Here is a 23,269-nt window from a genome sequence, read left to right as displayed (position 1 = left end):
TCCAGCCTCTCACATGAAGTGAACTGACTGGGAAATATATTAGTACAGAGCTGAATCCAAGCCACTACACCCTGCTTTTGCAACTGGTCAGGAGAGATGGCAAGCTTGAATGCCTTAACCAAGTTGCAGCCAATTTTCTTACTTTCACTGGAGGAAACGGAAGGAGTTAAACGTTACTGTTTTTTCTCCTTCAAAACTTAATTAGAAACAATATTTACAGAACATGGCTGACAATGCCTTGGACCCACTGTCTGTACATAATTGAGGGAAGGTATGAAGCCAGATTTCAAGAATGAAGTCTTAACCAGTCTCCTTAAACAAAACCCTGTGTACRGATAAGCCTGCGAAGGCCAGCAGTAGCCTTCCAGACCGTGGGTGACCCATTGGGTGTGTTGTTCATTGTTTCCTCTTRTATGCAATTGTACCTGATATTGAGTGTGGTGAATTTCTTATTTTTCAAAGAATAAGTAACTGTTTTGCTGTTGAATTTCTTTGGATATGAGCATCATTTAATACACCGTCACATCAAGAACACCTTTTCAAGGAGATCCTGAAAGAAACMTAACACAGATTTGATCTTGCTTTTTTAATCATCCCAAACAGTGGAAGTGAAGTTTCTTCAGCTGGGATGATATGTTTCAGAGGGAGATTATTTTCTTGAACACTTCAGAGGGAGGTTATTCTCTTGAACACTTGGCTTCTGAGTGATCAGCAAGGACTTAATTTGTTGCAAGGAGTAGTTTTGGAAATGAGGGCTTTAGYGTGACCGTTCTGGGGCAGAGAACTGCATAGTTATGTTACATCAGTCAGGGGGAAGAGCGATTCAGCTAGAAGGAGAGGATAAGAATTCTCTCCATGTGCTGGGGAAGAGAAGACCCCTTCCTGTCTTCATGGTTTCAAACTGCAGACATAATCTTTGACCACTCTCTTAAAAGTCACCCTTGGGGTTTAAAACTGTAGGGGTGAGAGTGGGAATTCTGTTCCATCTGCAGTGCTTTTGCATTTTCTGTCATCCAGAACAGTAAGAGAGAAATTTTGCATTCTGGTGTCCCGCTTGGGTCCTCATAGGTGTGCCACTAAGGCTGTATGATATGAAAAACACTTGCTGTACAGTGTGGCATTGGTTTCATTTGTATTTAAAATTACAGAACAGATTTTAAAGAGGAAACTGAATTTCTGTTACATTCCTTAGGCTCTTGGATGCAGTTTGACTGGAATTACTTAACTTTTTTACTGCGTTACTCTGTCTGCTTCATAACCTAGCAGGCATCCTCAAAAGGCTTGTGCTCACTTTAATATTTAGGCAGCCTGTTTAACTGTTTTCTTTATTGCTTAGGGAGTTCAGTGCCTGTGACCAGTAGCAGTGTTTCTGCCTTTTCTGCTTCTTCTGGAGGACTGCTGGATTTAGACAAATTCAAGAAGCCTGAAGGAAGCTGGGATTGTGAGGTCTGCTTGGTCCAAAACAAAGCAGAAGCCACAAAATGTGTAGCCTGCAAAAATGCAAAGCCAGGCACCAAAGCAGAGCTCAAAGGTAATGCTTAATGAGGAAGATATGTGCGCGCGTTCTGTGATATAGCTGCTGCTTTTTTTTTTTTTTTTTTTTTTTTTTTTTAATAAATGCAGCACTGTTATTTTTCCTTTGAGCTACAGCAGACTTGTTCAGTTTTCCTCTAGGAATATTGCAGTGTGCCTACATTTCCTTGCCCTGAGCAAATGAACGCTTTTCAGAGGAAAGCTTTAATAAATGGCATACTAGTTCTTTCCATTCCTCACGTTCTGTTCATCTACAGTTTAGACTTAAGCAAAACAAAACAACAACAAACCCCACCCCTATGAGCTTTCAGAAGAAATTACTAGCGTATTTTTTTAAAGCCGGGGGTGGACAAAAGAATACYTTTGTGCACAAGGTGCATGTAGAGAGGTGATATGTGWGAGGGGCTTTGTAGTGTTTTGGGTKGCTGTTTTTGGTAGAACAGTTTTGACTGTGTGAGAAGCTCGGGAACAGAACCACAGCATGTATTACGAACTTAACATTATTACTCCTTTTGCAGGGTTTGGTACTGTTCCTGTGTCCTCAAATGCTGCAACGCCATCATTTACATTTGGTGTTCAGTCATCAACCTCTGACTCTTCTCATRCATTAGGTAGCCCCAAAAGTTTTACATTTAGTGAACAAGGGGGCTTCAAGTTTGGTATTGCATTAGAACCTGCATCCTCCAATATTGGGACTGGGGGATTTAAGTTTCCTAGCAATTCAGGGGACTTCAAATTTGGAGTTTCTTCCTCAGACTCCAAACCAGAAGACAGTAAGAAAGAAGAGAAGAACAACAATTTTACCTTTGGACTTCCATCTACAAGCAGTCAAGCTCCTTCAACATTTCAGTTTGGGACAGGGAGCCTGGGGCAGCAGGCAAAGAAAGAGGAAACAGTCCTGGGAGGCTTTGGTTTTGGCACAAGTTCTACTTCTTCCATAGCTCCGACTGAGAATAAGACAGGAGTCAGTGGCTTCAGTTTTGGAACCGTGGCAGAAAAGGAGGTTGCGTCAGCTGCTTTTGCATTTAAGAAGCCTGATGAGAAAAAGGATGAAACTCCTTCCACAAAGGCAGGCTTCTCTTTTGGCAATGTGGAATCTGCACCTGCCTCGCAGTTTGTTTTGGGAAGGACAGAAGAGAAACAGGACTCTGTCACTTCTGCTGCTCCATTAGTGTTTGGAAAGAAAGCTGACAATGAAGAGCCAAAGGCACAGCCTATCTTTTCATTTGGGAAGTCTGAACATACCAAAGAAGAGAGCACAGCAAAATCCACATTTAATTTTAGTTTCATAAAACCATCAGAGAAGGAAACTGAGCAGGCCAAGCCAGCTTTTGCATTTGGGGCACAAACCAGTACTTCAGGTAAACAGGACATCTTCTGTCTTCTCTTGTCTGCATATATGCGTTGTACAATACCTCTGAAGCCATACTGGACAAAATAGATGTATGGCATTTCATGTATTAATGCTTAGCTTTAGAAAAAGATTTACTYTCTGCCACATGTGTATCTTTATGGTTGTTGAGGTGTAGATAATTTGCAGCAATTCCTTTCTAGATTTCAGTGAGTTTTAACATTAGGGTTAAACAAAAAATTCACCAGACCTCTACCTGTATTACATCTTATGTGAGCACAGAAGTTGTTATTGTCTCAATGGTAACAGCATAGTTGGGGTTAAAATCTTTAGTATGGTGCAATATAGAGGCCTTACTCTTAGCATTTTTTTCGTAGGGAAAGAGGATGAGAAAAAAGAATATTCTCATGTAATTGCATCTGTGCTACAGGCTGCACTGCTTTAACTCTACTGTTACAGAGATATAAATATTGCTTAATAGAGTTAATCATGCAGTATTGTATTTTGCTAATTTATTGAAAGGCTGCAGTGGAAAATGAAATTTCTTTAGTGATGATACTGTGTGAGAAATTCTGCTTGTTAAATTCCATTTGTATCACCTAGCAACAGTCTTCTGTAAAACAGAATTCTTTATTCACTTCTGAAGGTGTATGTGAAAGAGTATCTGTAAGTGACCCTGAATAAAAGCAAGGGACAGGATTATACTGATTTTAATCGCAGTATTTGTATGGTTTAACTGCAACTGAACAAATAAATTTTGGGAGGATAGTGGGAATTAAGGGAGGGAGGAGTGATGCATGTTTTTTTCCCTCCAGTTACAGTTCTGGAGTTTGGTCTAGTCTTGGAAATTTGATGCAAATGCCATGTGTAAAAAGGAAATTTTAACAAATGTTCTTCAAAATGGCGTAGTCGCTTAAAAATGGGATAGATGAAAAGGTGTCTTAACTGCTGGAAAAAAGATAGTGGGGAATTGAAAACAAGATCACAGGCAAATTAGTAATGAGAATTGGACAGAGGAACAGCTTAGAAAAAGCTGAAGAATGGTTTATTTAAAAAAAATAGCTCTTTCAAGTGTGTAGAACTGCAGATCCGTGCTTTACAACAGTCCTCTTAAGAGAGAGTTATTCTCAGTTGCTCTTAAAGGCAGATCTTGAAGGTGCTCAAGTAACTTGAGCTGGAGGAGTTAGGCTGGAAGGCAGTAAGCTTTGTCTGATTTAAAGCTGTAGGAATAGGGCTATATTTTCAGAGTGGGCTACAGAACAAACAGTAACACTGCATTTGTCAATAAAACTGTTCCAGGTGACTTATGTTGTTCCCCTAAGAACTTCCAAAATACATTTTTTTCCAAGAAGTTCAGAGGTACTGGTCTATACTGGTTCAGGTAATTCTAGCTAATGCTTAATGTTTGCAACCAATAAAACCCAGACTTCAGTGGTGTCCCTATTTTTCATCGTTCTTCCATTCCTTTAATTGGGGATGGGGATGGCAGCAATAAGCGCATTATATCTAGGTTTTACGCAAGTGACAGGGTAGCTAGGGTAGTAGTTGGATTGTCATTCAGGATTGCTGTTTGTAGTGTTGTACTTCTGTTTGGCATTTCTGAGGTGGTTTATGTACGGTTCTTCCTCTCAGATCAAGGAGCTGTGAAGCCAGCCTTCAGCTTCTTGAGCTCTAGTTCCTCCAGCACAACTGTACCTGCATCTTCAGCCAACAGCAGCAGTGTGTTTGGCAGCTCCACTGCTTCTTCAAATCTTCAACCAGTTCCCACTCCCTTTGTGTTTGGACAAGCCAGCAACACTGTGAGCAGCTCTGCTTTTGGCAATTCTGCAGAATCTACAGCATCTCAGTCATTTGGCTTCTCCCAAGAAAGCAAACCAGCAACCACATCCTCCAGCACCGCTGCGGCTGTTGCGCCATTTGTCTTCGGTTCAGGAGCCAGCAGTAGCAATGCAGCGAATTCTGGCTTTACTTTTGGAGCCACGACCACATCAAGTTCAACAGGTATGTTTTAAATAAGTGCTGATCTCTGGTTTTGCCATAAGAATAGGGAACCAAGAAAATACTGTTTTATGGATATTTTACTTTGGAGAATGTGTTTAAGAACTGGCAGTGGCATTGATTTATGCACTGGACAACTCTATTGGCTTTTAATTTGTATAGGAACTTTTCATCATGAGGAGATGGTTTCCCGCTTTTCAGTATCAGACCTGTTCTTAAGGTTAAATGAATTATGACATTCCTCATTTTTCTTTCTCATACATACAACTCCCAAGTGTTGTAAATAATGGCAAGACTTGCAAAAGCTTTTCTTTGACAAGTACATACAGACGCAGTATGTATGCGTGCCGTTGCTGCTGCTTAAAGATTAGATTTTTCTAATAAGTTGATGTGTCATGGTCAGTGGTTTTTTTTCAATTTTCCTCTAATTCAGTGAAGATGGAGATGAGACTCTGAAGTTTTATTCATGCTTTATATTCATTACTCCACTGAAGGCCTGCTTGAATTTAGCAGTTGCAAGATAACACTAAAGATGCTAAATCAGTTGTATTCCTGCTAGCCTAGCAGTTGTTGGAAGTAAAATTGAACTTGTAAGGAAGATGCATCTATTTTTACACTTATTAAGCAGTGTKTACTGGTTGTTTAACCTTGTTATTCCCAGAAATTAAATTTAATCATTTTTTGGATTGTTAGAAAAAAATTGTAATTAGGACATGGAATTATAAGTATTACTGTAAGAGAACAGTTCTAAATTATGTCAGTCAGCAAATCAAATTAACCTACTTACAGATTTAACAACTTTCAGAGTCTCTTTACTAGAAGACTGAAAAATCTTCATAAAGGATTTTTTTTAATGCAGAAGCCTTCAACTTAATATTAACTTTACTGTGCGTCTGTTTTTCTTCTTCCTGGAAAGAAAAACAGTCAGCCATTCCAAGTTATGGTGCAATAGATGGTATTCACTGTTGCATGACGGCCACTTGAATTGCATTAAGAGTCACAGCACTGTTTAAAATGTGCCCTTTTGCTTGGCAGATCTGGATGTTCAGAATCACTGTTCAGTCTTATATTTCTGTTTCATTATTTCTGCTGGCTGTGCAGAACTGAAGCAGTTAAATGAATGAACTGGTATCTGTTGATGTTGCATAGAAAGGGACAGAGTTTCTCTACTAAACTGAGTTTTTTGAGTACAGCCAGATCACTGGAAGCTAATTCGGCCTCCAGAACTGGATGAACRAACATTCAGGCAATGAGAGGGGAGCAGTTGCTGAGAGCACAAAAGATTCATGCAGAGCTATATTTTTAATGTGTGACAAAACCAARTTGAATGAATATATGATATAATCAGCTTTTAGTAATTATAAATTAGTATGTACTACTCAAGGCAGTCTGTTCTAGAATGTGAATCTTAAGACAGTAATTTGAATCTGGACAACCGTGGTGTTTGAGATGAATTTCAYCTTGTAAACATGCTGGTTTTCCTCTTACTTAGAGGAAAAGGTGCAATTCATGTTATGGTTGAGGTAGTGTTTGTTTTACTTACTAGGATATAAACRTGAAGCCCTATCATAGTTTAAGATCAGTATTCAGGTACCGGATTTAGAAAGTGAGATTTTAGAGCCTTTGTTTCTGGAACAGTTAGAGTAATCCTTGAGGGGGGAAAAAAGGCATATACTGAGATTTCTGTTTTCTTCCCCGAGGGTCATCCTCTTCATTTGTGTTTGGCTCTGGATCTTCAGCACCTGCTGCTGGTCCAGCATTTGGTGCCAGTCAGCTACCAGCTTTTGGCCAGAGCCAAGGGTCCAGCCAGCCGAACGCTCCGACTTTCGGATCATTATCGACAACGTTGTTTTCGGCTGGCTCCCAGCCTGCTGCTCCTGCCTTCGGCTCCGTGACGAGCAGTAGTCAGCCCCCTGTGTTTGGACAGCAAGCAAGCCAACAGCCAGGGTTCGGCTCTGGTACCTCGACCGCTGGTGAGTGCTGACCATCCTTTTGCTTTTTGGTCTCACAAATTTTATTATTATTATTAATTACGGTACATCTCAAGCTTATTAGATTGAGGGTTTTGTTCTATATTGTCAGCATTCTTTCTAAAACATCTATGGGTTAAGGCTTTAGTTTGTTTTGCTAATGAAATATGAAATACATGAAAAGAATGAATGATCTTGAGAATTTAAGCGTAAGACCTGTTTCACTCTAGTAATTATTTAAAAAAAAATTAAAAAACAATTATAGCATCACCTSAAATACTTAAAGGGAAAAAACTTTTATCTTTTCCTCTCAGAAGCTCTACAAAAGTAATCTATTAAAAGTAACTTATGTTTGTACTAATCAATAGATAATGACCAAGTAACAAGCTATACCAACTCTTTCCTTAGTCATGTAGCAGTTTGGAGATTAAAAACTCTCTGGATTGTCTGYGTTACTTAACAGTTACTTTGATGGTATAAATTTAGGAGCTTGTTTTGATTAGTTGCTGTGTAAGCACAATAAATAACATGGAGTCCCCAGATCGACTGCATTAACACGAGAATGTTTACTTAAATATTGAATCTACATGATTCAGTACTGTAATTTAAGACTTTATTAAACAGTAAACTTCAGTGTACACAGGCAAAAACCTAATAGTGGTACAGAAATAAGCAAACAATTCATTAGTAGTATGCCAGTACTGTTACTTTAAGAATCCCTTTATGATTCTCTATGTACTGTTCCTATAGTTCTATATAGAATCTAGCATTTCTGCTACAACCAACCCAAAATAATTTGTCATATTGAGCAACCTGAAATAAAAACATTTGTTAAAGGTAGTGGGAAATGTGTGGAGATAAAGAACTCAAATTTTGACTTTACTTTTCCCTTTCATTCCCACCCCATCTTTCCAGGTCCTGTATTCCAGTTTGGAAGTAATACTGCTAACTTCAACTTTCCAAACAACCCAGGAGTATTTACTTTTGGCGCAAATCCTAGTGCACCAACAGCACCGGCGCAGCCTTCTGGCTCTTCAGGATTTTCATTCAACCAGCCTCCAGCATTTACTGTGGGGTAAGACTTCAGCTGAGGATTGGGCAAGGGTAGGAGACAGGTAGTAAGGGGAAGAGACCGTATCAGAATTTCACTTGAGCTATGGGTAATAACAGTTGGACAGTGGTGAGCCTCTCCCTGCTGTTAAATACAGAGGTATTCAGATGACAGTGGTGAGCCTCTCCCTGCTGTTAAATACAGAGGTATTCAGATGAACCTTGGAATTCGTTTCTAAATTTGTCATCCTTCCTTGATGTATTAGCTTGACTAACAAACCAATGCTGCTTTTAAAGGAGCCTACTTCTCAGAAATACCACACATCAACATTTGTGAAATGTTCTAATTGTGGAAAAATAAAATCTATATTTATTCCTTATGCTGCTATTTACCTTCTGCATGACAGATGTAATTGCTTTTTGTTTCTGGAACTCTCTYCCTGTTTCGCATTTACCATTTGTTGCCATACGATAACTAGTACAGCCATTCTGGAATGTTTACTCAGTGTTACTACTGAATTTTCAGCTACAGTGTCCTAAATTCTGAACTGCTAATTTCTTTTGATAGGACTAATGGGAAAAATATTTTCTCTGCCTCTGGATCTTCAGTTTCTGGTCGGAAGATAAAGACTGCAGTTAGACGTAGAAAGTAATCGTCCTGGTAAAGCAACTTTCAAAACTGCTGCTGCCCTGCATCCCACCATCGTTCAACTGTTGGGACTGTACCTCGTGCTGGGTTAGCTGAAGTCAGATCTGCCTAAAGGAATATAAAACTCTGCTGCCCTTTCCTTCCCTCCCTCCATTTAGTTTTTTGGTAACGAGTAGAGTTGGCAACAAGGCCATTCTCGAGCAAAACTATTTTAGAATCCAGCAATTTACTTCTTTCACTGACTTGGCATGGTCTGGCTATAGACGTGAATATAGCCTGCACAGTGAATGGCTTGTACAATACCTCTTCATCCGCACCACTATGTGCGCTCATCTGCGTTTACTGACGCCTCAAAATTGTAATTATATCAGTGAGGGATTCTGTATAGAGTAGAGAATGTTGATAATGAATGATTTCTATGCTGAGTTTGTGCTGGTGTATGTGTGAAGTGAGTGAGTTTGGGTGTATTGTTCACTAAAATTTTCTGATAGAGGAAGACTGATTAAAGGATGATCCATGCTAAGGACTTGTTAGATCTGTAGTTCTGCATTTAATAATTATATGCTATTTCTATATTTTCATTCTTACAGCCCTTTATCACCTGTCTCGCCTTTGTTATTTTATTATGGAACATGTGTAAATACAATTTTGTTTCTCTATGTACTTTTTTGGCATAACAAATCTGTGAAATTGAAATTTTAATTTTGTGTGTTACAGCCATTTTTGTTTAGTATTGTCTCAGATTTTATTATGTAAATCCCATTATTCAAAGTTGCCTAAATCCATTTAGAAAATCTTTAAAATTGGGAATTCTTAAAGTAAGTTTATTGGCTTTTCTGATCCATTTTTGTTTGGACCAAAAACCAGTATTGTACAAAGTATTAAGTATATATTTTTATATTTACTGAAATGGACTGTGGTGACTTTGGATAATAAGGAAAAGTTTAATATTAAAGCCATGTTTATTACAGTATAATTAACATGTTAAACCATGGGATAAATGCCATCAATAAAAACTATGAAATATTGTCTGGCAGTTTTAACTCCAAATTAAGGCATTAGCAGCTGTAATCGAACAAGACAAGGCACTCTACCTGAGCGAAGTTGCATGTTTTTTACAACCTCTGCTTTTTGACAGTGACCTTGATGCTGGTTGTAGAGAATCTTAAATTTTTTTAGGGTCTCTGCCAGTGAAGGGGTTTTCATTGTATGCTTGCTTGGAACCACTTGTCTGCATCTCAGCTGTCTAGGTACAACTGTAGTTACCTTTTAGAGCTTTCTGAAGAAGCAGCTCTGTCTCACTGATATTCACTGGCGTTCTAACTGAGAAGCAGAAAGCACGTGTGATTCCAAGTGAATCATCTAACAGCTGTTAGAGCAGTTTCTTAACAGATGTTACTTTTAGTAACATGATGGAGGATGCTCTTGTTCAGGTATTATAGTCAGACTTAGTCACAGTATTTAGTTTATAGCTGAGGGATGATCACTTGCTGCAATTACAGCTGAAAGCACCACCACTTCCCTTTCAGACCGTAAAGGGAGAAAGACCTGCATGACCTACCTACCTTAAAATAGTTGCACAAGCTCTTCAWACAATACAGCTGCAGAAGACTTCTTTTTTTTTTTTTTGGTAAGTTTTGCTGCTTTGCATTTCACAATACAGGCAAGTGTTCTCGTAGAAATGAGGTACCTTTTCAAATCATGAACCAGACTTGACAGGAAGGTAAAGACTAGGGGTGTGTTTTGTGGGAGTCTCACAGCACCTACAGAACTGCCCTGACAGCTTTTGCTTCAATACTTAACTGAAGAGACAGAGCYTTTGAAGGAACAATAAGTAACACCTCTACCATTCTGTGTGAGACATCATCTGCTAGCTAATGTCTTCTGTGTGTTTTCAGCTGAATGTCTTCATTCGCTCACATCATGGATTGGTCTTACATGGAGCAACTACCAGAGGATTTTCAGACTTTCTTAACTGCCTTTTATTATTTGGTCATTTTTATTTCAGAGATAAGTCAGTAATATTGGTACATTTGCAAGACTAAGTGATCATGGAAAGATCATGGGAGAGGTAAGCAACAGGATGTCATTCTCCTACTAAAAAACAGTGAATCTGGTCCAAAAACACCTACTCTTGCAGAATACCATTACAAGTGAAGATCAGAAAACATATATCCTAGAAGAAAACGAAGCAATTATCTTGCTAAACCTAACACCACCACTAATCAAACTAAAATATTACAGAATACTAACATGTCACCTGCAGTAAAGAGATTACTTAAATCCTATACAACAACCATCATCTCTACTGTCAACCTAAAACTGTAGAAGAACTGAACCCCCTGGCTAGCAGTTACAAACCTAAGGCAGGAACAGACAAAAATTGGGTTTCTAGAAGAATTCTGAATACAAATTTTAATAAAATGTCAACATTSCTGCACATATGCTTTTTTTTCCAAAAAAACATGACGACAAATTACCAAAGCTATGCTGTCATGCAAAATATTAGATTTTTTTATTCAGTATTTAAATTAATTATTCTGAATGTACAAACAATTAGGCAGAATTATAAAGGGAAAGTAACCAGTATTTGTACGTCTGTAGATTTACACCCATAACACATAATCTGGTTAATATTTTCTGCATGCTCCTGGAAGTCAGTCAATTGTTTTGCTTGGTCTTATATGCAAGAAATAATAGACAAATACTTTCACTCGAAAGAGAAGCAGGAAAGTTACCTTTTATTAGCGTGATCTGCACTGTTCATAGCTCCAAAAGTTATATACACGCCAATTCACTAACACTGCAGTGTAACATACCCTTCCCACAGAAAAAGCAGTTGCTATTTCACCTCTTTATTAGCTCAGACACGTGAAATAAATGACTGCTTAAGACATACTCGTGCAAAAAACCTGTCACGTAAAATACCTGAAAAGTGAAGGAATATGATCTATGAAGCTGTAATACCTTAAGGGAAATGATAAACACTGCTCATCTTTCTTTCTACACATTTGGCAATTTAACATTGACATTAACATGATTAACATGATTAGATGTAGTTTTGCCTTACTGTATAATACTGCAGTTCCCTCCCACTCAAGAGTTTGTCATAGGACTTGGGCAACTGCTTGAAAAACAACTTAATTTTCTAATTACCTGTTAACACCCGAAAATTGTAGGAATGGCATTTCTTTTAAGCTGGAGTATTTCTAGGTATCCACTTTCCATAAACTGATGAACAGAAAAGCATCTTCTTTGCAGTTAATGCAGTCTCCTTCTTGTCAATCTAAGGGTAATACTTCCAGATTTAACAAGTATAGTTTCTCTCAAACTTCTTTCTTTGGCATTTATGAAAAGTCCAATACTTTCAAGGTAGTTGCTGGTATCCCACTGAAGCAACACAGTTTCTTTTGCTTCTGAATCAGCTCCCATTTAATTTAGGCAGAAGATTCTGACAGTCTTCTCAATTTCAGGTTTGGGTTGCTTTTCTGTTGCTTTTTTTGGAGGGACGGGGAGTGAAAAAGGGTTCAAAAACAGTCTGGAAATCTGTCATCCTTTGGTATCATCTGATGCCATTTCTTTTTACCACAATAGTTCCTGCTACAATATCATAGGCTGTTCTGTTATGCTGAAAAAACAGCAGTGTAATAAATGCAGGGAAAAAAGAAGCAATAGAAAAATTTTTGATCAAAGCTCGTATTGTAGACCTGCAGAATGAGAATAAAATATTCAGTGCCTTGTTTTCACTTTTATGCTTAGATTAGTTGTTAGTTTGCCATCAGTTTAGTCCCTCAGTGTTGTACCGCACAAAGTCAATCGCAGAAATTTAAGAGGAGATACTTTACCACCTAATGTGGTAAAGAATATTTGCATGATTAATTAGTATTTTATTCTTAGATCACAGAATTGCAAAGCCCAATAACAAAGTAAAAGYGTATTTCCTTTCAAATAACGGTGCTTTCCACAATATTAATCYGACAGCAACATAACCGAGCTAAGAGTACTTACGTTGTCATACTGACATTAGAGGACGGAATCACTAATACACGACTTGGTGCAATAAGTACAGATGTATCACATGTCACAACTCGCAGTCCAAGCAAAAATTTCCCTGGGGTTGCTCCACCTGCTCCCCAAATACAGATAATCTGTAAGAAAAAAGAGCTGTTTTAATTCTACAGCACACTGTTGTTGATTGGTCTAGCAAATTTGGTTTTCATCAAGCTGCGYAGAAGTCATACAACTTCAAGTAAACCAAAATACAGTAAAAACTACTTATTTTATAGACCAATGATAAGAAAAAATAAATAAATAAGATATTCAACAGCTGACAACAATTAGTTTTAGRAGTTAATGGTTATGACTAGTTACCTCATAGAAGCAGACTAACAATCTGTAGATAAGAGCTACTATCATCATTTTCTGAAGATCTTCCATGGATGTATCTTCATCTATTTCTTCTATTATGTAATGCATAGCAAATTTAGAGATGTCCCTGTACAAAATAAAACTGAGCTTTAAAAATAAAACTTACATGATTCTTGTCGTAGTGCTGATGTTATCCTTTTAGTACTAGAATCTAATTCTTCTGTTCTAGTATAAATAAAGAACAAAAACTGCTTGGCTTAATATTTAACATATCATTAAAATTWACTGTGCTAGGTTTCACTCTAGGTTTTCTAATTTGTTTATAGTCTTTTTCACTTAAGAATGACTTGCTCTTTATTACATTACCACTTCTGCAATACGATGTCCCAGGTAGAGAGTTGCAGAACTGTTCTGAAAATTCCCATAATTCTTGGGAGATACATATGAGATTTTSTGTGCGATCATCTAACTCTATATAAATTTAGTGCAGGGGGATGCAAGTCTCTTKTTTTACAAGACCTTTCAAGGAAAAAGAAGAGAAAATGCTCTTCTAACTGCCACACAAGCAAGGGAAGACTTYTTCCTCCTTCGTGTGATCAGGGCTCTTCACTTTCAGTCTCATTTGCTGCTCAACATACTCTCCAGAGGCAGGCACCATGGCGTGCATAGGAGAGCTTCAATTCATGCAGTCAAAAGGTGCTACACAAGATGATGAAATGATGAATTAGATACTCTCCTGACAGGATGCAATTTCTGTTGTAAATATGTCCACTCCTCATAACTGKGAATTCAGAGCAATCATTAACTATATCAGCAGCCTGATCTACYATAACTGTTCAAAGAATAACTATTCACAGTTTCTATCTCAAAACTGTTAATTTGTTGTAACCTTCTGTTAAAATTAGAAGTGAGATTCTAACTCTCAGCTTATAATTCACTGAACTTTCAAATGTGGAAAACACAGTCTTCAGACCCCAAAGACTTGTAAGCTGAAAATTACTCTACTACACCAAATGTTCTGGCCTAGCAATAGTTCTATGAACATCCATAATTTATTGAACTATGTTAAAAAAATGATTTCTGTCTCTTGATAAAATTCACACTCAAGAGAGAAATATTTACAGCTTTCTAGTATCACCGATGAACCTCTTTATGAGCAGCTAGTGCAAGCCCTAAAATTTCAGTATGAACTAATTCATCAGTTTTCATGCAGTAGYAACACATCATAGCAAGTTTCAAATGCTACTCACCCCAACACCTTGCCTTAGAAGGACAAAATCACCTCAAGTTTTCTAAAAGGTCCTCCTCAACCATCATCATTCTTTGCCTGCTTTTAGCATGTAAACAAAAAGTAAACTCCCACACTTTCACTAGATCATGAGACAAACAGAATTTTGTTTCATCTTCAACATGCAACAATGAGTTCCCCAGATCATTCAGCAGAAGGCATCCTATTACGTGCGGTACTCCGTTAGCTGTTCACCCTAGCAAAGCTATGCAAAGAATAAATTTGGAGTCAAGTGTGTAATATTTTCATAAGATAAACTCTACAGATATAACATTAACATCTGCTACCTGGAATGGACATATTTCCAACATGTATTTCGACTTTTCACTAACCTTTCTAAAAGGCAATAAAAATGTGCAATCCTACTTCAGAGTGGTCCATTTGTATCTGCACGACTTGCCCTCCTCTTTAGTCAGACTTAAGGATCAAAGAACTGAGAAAATTGTGCAGCATGGCAAACTATTTTCCTTCRGTAGTGACAAAACCTTTGCCTAAAGTCTCTCTCTCAAACTAACAAGYACATGTCTTTTCATGACAACTCCTCTGCCTAACCTAAAGTACACTATACCCCATAAGCAAGAACATAACCTTTTTCTGAGCACTCTTACTTGAAAGCAACTTCTTGGCTCTTGCAAAGTAGTAATATTGAATATACTGGAAATTAATTCAAAAAGAGAAAGACTCCCTCCCTTTCACATCACCCTCACACTTTAAAGAAGCAATACAGACATAGTTGCTCCCATCCTTCCAGTACTTCAGCTTGAATCATTTTTAGTCTACTGAAAATAAGATAGAGATATGTGCTGCCATGTTGCAGTTGGAGGTTTTGGCACCTCAATACAACCAAGAGGTTGGAATTTTAATTGTATGTTTATCTGAACAACAAAGACTGATATTTTACACTGGCATATTTATTATTTTGGACTTAACCCTATTCCATACACCTTTCAAGCAGCAGTTTAACCTCTGTCTGAAAAATGTTATCTGTGCAGTATCAATTTACATTTGGAAGGTTCTCTTAGTGGAAAACTTGTGTTTTGGAATATAATTGTACAGTAATGGAATTACTGACTATACCAAGCTCTGATCTCCTGATTAGACGAAAGTAATATTTCATTATACCAATCCAAAGTGGAGGAACTAAACTAGCTAGGGAATAAGATATCTGTAGTTAAAGAAACAGATGAAAAGGAAACAGTCTTTGGGGTGAGTGATTACATCARAGGATAGAAGTGTGAAATGAAGGCTGTTTCAACATAATATATACTTGATGCATATGATGTTTAATCATACTTTCTTATAAAWTCAGCTTACACCATTAAAGACTGAAGCATGAAAGCACTACTAGCAATCAGGCCATATTTAAAAACTATATACATATTTTACATGCAGGATACAAAGTAATTTTTAAAATTATTTTAGAATAAATTAACTTGGCAATTGTTCTTTCTTTGAGATTTTTAAGATAAATTTTTTTTGAACCTTGGCAGTATCTTCCAAAAAATGAGAGTGCAAGTCTAATCTATTCTAAATAAGTAAATTATGAGCCTATGAAACTACACTTCTGCAAGTTCTTTGTTTCCATCAGATCACTCAAAATCAGAAGGTACTTTACAAAAGGATAACCAAGTGGAGCTTTTTTCCACATATTTGAAAGTTATGAAGTACCATCATATGCTTAATCATATCACATACAYAGACAAAAATCACACCTCAAAAAACATAAAGCTTTATATAATAATACTTTAAATTGTTCAACTTACTTTATTCCACTGAGGTGCATGATGCTTAAAACAATGGTTGCCTTTATAAAGAACAGAATAAAAAAATCCACCATCTCTGCTATAAATCTGTGCGCCAACGAAGGGATAATGAACTCACGACCTGTAAAAGAAATATTTGAGATTATCCCACATTTTATTGTACTAAAATAAAGTAAACACTGTTCTCTAAAAGACAWTTTGCATTAATGCCACTGCAAGGAACATTCTAAAATCTTCATCCCAGCTCACGTTTTGCAAGAAAATCTTATGAAAAAGGTGCTTTAGGATTCAAAACTGWTTGAATTTTATAAATTGAGCTATAAAAACCTTCTGAAATTAAATTGTAAAATTTCAGATTTCGGAGTCCCTTTGTAATGAAAATTACAGCAAAAGCCCGCTCCTTTGAAAGAACGGAATATAAAAACTATTCTTTAGAACAGCTGCCAGTAGAACAGATTTCAGTAAATCTGAGAGTTCGGATGAAAGGAAGATTCATTAAACTTCCTAAATCTATCATATTTTTTATTTTCCTCTGCAACTAGGCCTCAAAACCTACCAAATACCAGATCTCTGAAAGTAAAATATAGCCTACTTTATGTCTCAAATCATCAAACAAGGAACAAGACCAGATTAAAGTATCAGCCATACTTGAAGCTTTAATTAAATGTTCTGTGATGTTTCAGTGTAGCATATGAAATTTTATCTCTTTAGGTTAAGATTTCCTGGGGCTTCCTGTTCCACTTCATCAGACTATACCATTGCCACCACTGGCACTTGGGTTTACACTTATGCCATCTACTATTATAAGTAGCTTAGTTACAGGTAGCGAGGTGTTGCTTAAGCAGTAAGCTCTCTTCCTGTTTGTTTTTCTAGGCTTTACTTCTCTGAAGACCTCTGCCGCTGCAGCTGCACAGCCTGTTACAACAAACCTTGTGGTCTATACAAGGCCTGCAGATAAARAAAACCCTCTCAACAAGAATTCTCTCCATGTGCTGGGGAAGAGAAGACCCCTTCCTGTCTTCATGGTTTCAAACTGCAGACATAATCTTTGACCACTCTCTTAAAAGTCACCCTYGGGGTTTAAAACTGTAGGGGTGAGAGTGGGAATTCTGTTCCATCTGCAGTGCTTTTGCATTTTCTGTCATCCAGAACAGTAAGAGAGAAATTTTGCATTCTGGTGTCCCACTTGGGTCCTTGTAGGTGTGCCACTGAGGCTGTATGATATGAAAAACGCTTGCTGTAAAGTGTGTAAAGCATATAGCTGCTTCTTTTTAAAAAAAAAAAAAAAAAAAAAAGCAGCACTGTTATTTTTCCTTTGAGCTACGGCAGACTTGTTCAGTTTTCCTCTAGGAATATTGCAGTGTGCCTACGTCTCCTTGCCCTGAGCAAATGAATGTTTTCCAGAGGAAAGCCTTAATAAATAGCATACTAGTCCTTTCCATTCCTCAYGTTCTGTTCATCTGCAGTTTAGACTTAAGCAAAACAAAACAACAACAAACCCCACCCCCATGAGCTTTCAGAAGAAATTATTAGTGTATTTTTTAAAGCCRGGGGTGGACAAAAGAATACTTTTGTGCAAAGGTGCATGTAGAGAGGTGATATGTGAGAGGGGCTTTGTAGTGTTTTGGGTTGCTGTTTTTGGTAGAACAGTTTTGACTGTGTGGGAAGCTCAGGATCAGAACCACAGCATGTATTACAAACTTAACATCATTACTCCTTTTGCAGGGTTTGGTACTGTTCCTGTGTCCTCAGATGCTGCAATGCCATCATTTACATTTGGTGTTCAGTCATCAACCTCYGACTCTTATACAGAGCTGGGGATAAAATCTTTAGTATGTTGCAGTACAGAGGTCTTACTCGAGCTTTTTTCTTTTTCTTTTCATAGAGAAAGGGGATGAGAGAAAGAAATATTCTCATGTAGTTGCATCTCTGCTACAGGGTGCACTGCTATAACTCTACCATTACAAAGATACAAATATTGCTTAAAGTTAATCATGCAGGATTGTATTTCATTAATTTATTGAAAGACTGCAGTAGAAAAAGAAAGTTTCTTTAGTGATGATCACTGTGAGAAATTCGGGTTGTTAAATTCCATTTTTATCATCTAGCAACAGTCTTTTTTTTAAGGAAGAGAATTCTTTATTAGTTTCTGAATGTCCCTCTGCAACCAGGCTTCAGAATGTACCAAACACCAGCTCTCTGAAAGAAAAATGCAGCTTACTTCATGCCTCAAATCATCAACCAATGAACACGATCAGATTAAAATATTARCCATGTTTGAAGTAAACATTCCTACAGACAACTTATTACAATAAAGCACAGCATGCTGTTCTACAATGAGAGCCAGTAAATGTAACAGTTTTCCAATTTAATTGGCCAAGCTCAGACAGGGCAAACAAAMAAGTGCACACTTCTATTGCTAACCCCTCCTCAGTTGATTAAAATGAATAAAGCATTTAGGAATACCTTAGAAAAATGTCAAGGAATAGCGTCACAGAAGAATTTTATCTGGACTCATTTGCCATTCTGTATTTCCCAAATAGCACAAACACAGCCACCCACATGAAACCAGCTTTCATCAAAATTTCAGTTAAAAATACCTCTGTACTAGATGTAACATCTGGAAAACAGTGACTGGCTCTGTTAAGTGTTTCTTAGAATGTCTGTCCTTCCCTTTGTGTGCAGCCCAGACAACAGAAAGTGAAAAAGGCTTCTTTCTCTAATCTCTAAAAAGCTTAGAAGCTTCCACAATTCAATCAGTAAACCTGATATTCCCAGTCCTGGCCTCACAAGCTAAGGATATGGAACTGAAAGCCCCTGACACCTCTGCAATTTTTAAAAGGGGGTAAAGCAAATCACTGACTAAGAGCAAATTCTTATTTAATGTACCTCATTTTACATCTCTATTTCACACCTGTTTCATCGACAACTCGTAAGTCAACACTGCTACACAGCACAGCTCTTACATAAATAATACTTCTGTGAATTCAATTCTGATTGTCAACAAGTTGTCACAAAACTAATTAAAGAATCTTTAGCTAAGACAAGAGGGAACAGAGCCAGTCTCCCCAACAAGCTACGCGCTTGAGCACATAGCAGTGGAGAACACAAAGCAACTGAATTATTTAAAATGAGCATGTTTACTGAAGTTAGTGACACAGAGTTTCAACTGAATATGGTAGATTGAAACAATAGCTGCATAAGGAAGAAATGAAAGTGTTTGGGACTATGAAAATCAGCATCCAGATTATGTTATATTAAGAAACTTATAATATATTAAGAAATTTTTGACATCCCATTCAACTCTGGCAGATTTCTGTTGCAGAAGCTCAAGATATTTTTGGCATCAGAAATTCACTGTTTCGCTGGGAGTTTCTTTTTGTATTGGAGGTACAGCTGAATGAAATATGCCTCAAAGTCTTACATTAAATTAGCAATAAAGACAGTAAAATAAGGCAGTCGAGGCCTGAACACACTTTTTTTTCCTGCTATTCCCAGAATAAGAGCAGTAATCTCCTACACTAAAGCAAGGAGGAGAAATCAAGAGAGGAGAGGAGAACAAACATTTTGAATCCTGATGACTAAATCTACCAAAGGCCTGGTACTACCCAGAGTGCTACTTGTGCTCTGACAAACATCTGCAGACAGACTGAACTGGAAGAAGCAGTTTGATTTCTGTTTTAGACATCCTCAAAAAAGATCTGCAGTATTAACAAACTATCACTTAGTTCAGTTTATGTACACACACTAGACTGGCTTAGAAATGGATACATGTCCTGTACTACCAGCCCTGCTSTGTGAGCAATAATCTGCAGCAGAAGGGAAGTAGCTATAGTTGCTCCAGGTAAATCCTTATGCAATTAGGAGCAAAAGCACGGCAAAAATAGTGCTTGTTTATAATACTACTATATCACTATATCACACAAAAAATTCCCTCTGAAAGTCTGGGTATTACAACAATATTTAGCATGCAGAATAGCCACATTCAGAAGAATGAAGGGTTATTCATATTCTAAATTACCTTCATCATTAGTTCCTAATGAGCTAGATAAAAATCCAAGAGTTATTTCAGTCTAAATTTGGTCCACATCATCTTTTCCAGTGACTGGTAACATCTGGTCATAAGCAATGYATAAATCAGGGCATAATTAAAAAAAAATCTATTTTGTGTTACATCCATGTTGAAACAACACCTGCTCAAACCCACAACAAAAAGGCAAGTTTGGGAACCAGTCTCTCTTTCTTTTAAATAAAGAAGAAACAAAAAAATTCTCCCCTCACACTCAGCCACTGAGCTTAGAAATACTGTTACAGATCAGTAATGCTGTACTTTGCCCTAGACAGAGAAAGGAGCTCTGGCTTTTCTCCAAAGTCCTCTAGCAGGATTCTGCCATTACTCAAGGTACTACAAAACATTCATGGAATGTCATCTAGGCGCTCCTAGAGTTTGTGAAGAAGTGTTTGTGTTCCAGTTTTTCTTTCTGATGTGATCTGAGCAAAAGTTTGTCTTACTTTTGCGCAAACGTTAACAGAAGCAAGGTTACTGCGCTGCTAAACCTGTCAAAGTCATAACAGATTCTTGTTCATTTGAGGCCCAGCCACTAGCATGTAAGCATATTTTAATCTCTCTGCTTCAGTTTCATTTAAATGATTTTGAGCACTGAGCTTTAGCACCAAGCTAAAGAGATAAAACCAGTTTAGCTTTCATCATCCAAACGGACTATTTAAAGAGCTACACACTTCATGCACAGCTATGGTCCTGTCAACACAAATRTAAGTTTTACTGGAAAAAAATAAACTCTTTCACATCCATTAAAACGATTTACAAATATGAAAGCAGTAAGCCGTAAGCACAAGTCAACCCTCTCAAGTCTGCAAACTCGGTATTTCGGCTGTCGTCTTTCGCATGACAGACCTGCAGGCCTGCCATACGGCTACGCCTGCCGCCCCCCACGGTGCTGCCGCCCCCCTCGCTTCCTCCTCGAGGCTCCGTTTCCCAGCAGTGCGCCGGAGCAGCCCCAAAAGCGAGGCCGGGGAGAAGGACATCCCCCCTCCGCCCGCCCGCTCGCTCTCACCTGCCGGCCGCGCCGCCTCGCGGGGGGCGCCGCTGCCGCTGGAGCCGGCGGCGCTGCTGGGGGCGGCCCTGGGCAGCGGGGCCAACCTGCCCGCCGCTGCCTGCCAAGCGGGGGCGGCGGCAGCAGCGCGGGGCGCCGGCCCGGCGGTGGCCGTGTGCGCTGCCGCCGGAGCCAAGAGGTAGAAGGGGCTGTAGTAGGCGGCGGCGGCTGCCCCCGGCGGCGGGGGGCCCGGAGGGGCGGCGGCGGCGGAGGAGGGAGGCGGCGGCGAGGAAGCGCGGCCGGGGCCCGCGGCGTACGCGGGGGCGGCAGCGGCGAGCAAGGCGGGCAGGCAGCTCTGCCAGCTCACGTAGCCGCAGTAGGAGTCCCAGAGCCACTGGTGCACGCGCCGCGCGTACTCCGCCGCGCTCAGCGCCTTCGCGCCGCCGCCCTCGCCCCCAACGGCCGCGCCGGGGGAGGGCGACGCGGACGCGGACGCGGCCTCCCCTCCCGCGCCGCTGTCGCTCCGCTCGCTGCTTCCCGCCGCCGCTGCTGCCGCCGCTGCCCCAGCTTCGGGTCGGCCCGGGCCCCGCTCCGCGCCCGGCTCCGCCATCTCCTCCAGCCCCTCTGACACTGCGCGTCTGCGGTCGCCGCGCACGCGCGGGGCGGGGCGGGGCGGGGGCGTGGCCTCGCCTCTCCCATTCGCCGAGGAGGAGAGGGGGAAATGGAGGAAGCGGGCTCAGCCTAGCGAGAGTCCCACAACCCCCCCTCCGCCCCCTCCCTCCCCCCCCCACACACACACCGCGGGAAGGGGCGTACCACTGCCCAGTGGTCCCCCTTCTGCTGCCGGCCGAAGAAAGAACAAGCTTCTCTAGGGAGTGGAAAGGCTCTTCCCCCTCCACCCCCGCGCAGCCGTGAGATGGTCTCGCCTAGTGCTGAGGCGGAGGCGGGTCTCGCGCTCGGCCGAGGGTCGTTAGAGCCGTTGGCGTCGYGGAGCGGCTTCGCTCGGGGCTGTCTGAGGCGAGACCCAGCGGTTTAATTCCCGCACGGCGCTGGGGGCGGCTGACCCTGCCTGCGAGGCAGGTTCAGCTGCGGCGGGGCAGGCGCCACCCCCCTGCCGTCGTTGTCGCGCCCCTCGCCCCTGCCTTAAGGAGCGGGAGACGTTGCTCTCAGGCTTTCCCGGGCGGGGAGAAGGGGGCCTTCAGCCGCCCTCAGCGCTCCTCCCCTGCGGCGCTGCCTTGCATGTCTTGAMTGCTGCCGACGGGAGCTGGAACCGGCACCTAGGAAGCGCCTTTCCCATTGCTCGCCCCGTCCGTGCTAGCAGAGCCGCGAGTTGCTGCGTGTCAAGGGTCGCTCTTCCCGCCGCGGGCGGGACGACGGAAGCGGCTGCGGGGTTGCAGACGTAGAAACAAAACCCAAAGCGTGGAGGAGAAATAACGCTATGAATGCCTAAATCTCCCTTTTCTCATCTCTTCCTGTACTTCAKTCATCTTCCTGTGCAAAAATGCTGAAAAACTACTACAATTTTAAACACAGTTCTCCAAATTAATTTCTAATATTTAAGGTTCTTACAACTTCTATGCAACATAAATGTTAACACCATACTGGATGAACTGGTAATAGATTCTATTAAACGAGGAGTGTTTTGTACACGTTTTTAACACAGCAAATAGCACAACTGAAGAAAAAAGTAAATTTCTCTGTTAGACAAATACACTTTTCTCCCATGTAATCCTAACTCGTTAAAAAACTGAAGTAATTTCTGTAGTATGAATCCYTAGTATAGACAAGCTGAAGTGAATTGAAATTGTGCTTAGCTAATAACGCTACCATCTTAATTAAAAGAAATGCAGATAATGTGCTGGCACTCATTATATAGATCAGTTTTAAATGGTTCTAATCATACTGATGTGTGTTTTGTATCATACACTGGCTAAAATCAATATGGATAATTGTTTTGGGAAACATGAGAAGTTGTGGCATGATTAGGAAGGACATTGAAGAATGAAAGAAAGGAAAAGAGAGAAGGAAGATATGTACATGTATAGAAGAAAACCATTCAATGTGGTGTCTTAGAGGTGACCCTTTGAGAAAAGACAAAAGCAACGAGGAGTCTGAATTTATGAAAATATAAACAAAATACCTCACACAGTCCCAAGATTATGCTTAAGATAGCCTGAAATACATGTCTTAAAATAGCTATTAATTTGTAATAGGAAAACTAGTTTTGAAAATGACAGTATAAGTA

At 39.8% G+C, this 23,269-nt stretch overlaps 2 protein-coding genes across 4 annotated transcripts in view; one reads left to right on the top strand and one right to left on the bottom strand.

The window, feature by feature from the left end:
• NUP153 (nucleoporin 153) overlaps positions 1-9,580 on the top strand; it is a 29,877-nt gene extending 20,297 nt beyond the window's left edge. For all 3 annotated transcript variants that reach the window (XM_085310075.1, XM_085310076.1, XM_085310074.1), the window contains exons 17-22: positions 1,337-1,531; positions 2,052-2,894; positions 4,517-4,885; positions 6,583-6,855; positions 7,768-7,927; positions 8,471-9,580. In XM_085310075.1, coding sequence (XP_085166201.1) covers positions 1,337-1,531; positions 2,052-2,894; positions 4,517-4,885; positions 6,583-6,855; positions 7,768-7,927; positions 8,471-8,555 — 1,925 coding nt within the window. In that variant the 3' untranslated portion in view covers positions 8,556-9,580. The remainder of the gene's footprint in view (positions 1-1,336; positions 1,532-2,051; positions 2,895-4,516; positions 4,886-6,582; positions 6,856-7,767; positions 7,928-8,470) is intronic.
• A 1,679-nt stretch (positions 9,581-11,259) lies between these two features.
• On the bottom strand, positions 11,260-21,660 carry FAM8A1 (family with sequence similarity 8 member A1). The gene is made up of 5 exons (XM_085310077.1): positions 21,046-21,660; positions 15,971-16,091; positions 12,923-13,046; positions 12,560-12,699; positions 11,260-12,258 (listed from the first exon to the last, which is right to left on the bottom strand). Exons 1-5 carry the CDS (start codon positions 21,632-21,634, stop codon positions 12,114-12,116), a joined length of 1,119 nt encoding a protein of 372 aa, XP_085166203.1. The 5' UTR covers positions 21,635-21,660; the 3' UTR covers positions 11,260-12,113.
• Positions 21,661-23,269: the final 1,609 nt, after the last annotated feature.

Source organism: Rhea americana, unplaced genomic scaffold, assembly GCF_003343005.1.
Source record: "Rhea americana isolate MKP2758 unplaced genomic scaffold, rheAme1 scaffold_31, whole genome shotgun sequence".
In the NCBI taxonomy this organism is placed as follows: Eukaryota; Metazoa; Chordata; class Aves; order Rheiformes; family Rheidae; genus Rhea; species Rhea americana.
This window is presented reverse-complemented; position numbering and strand designations above follow the sequence as displayed.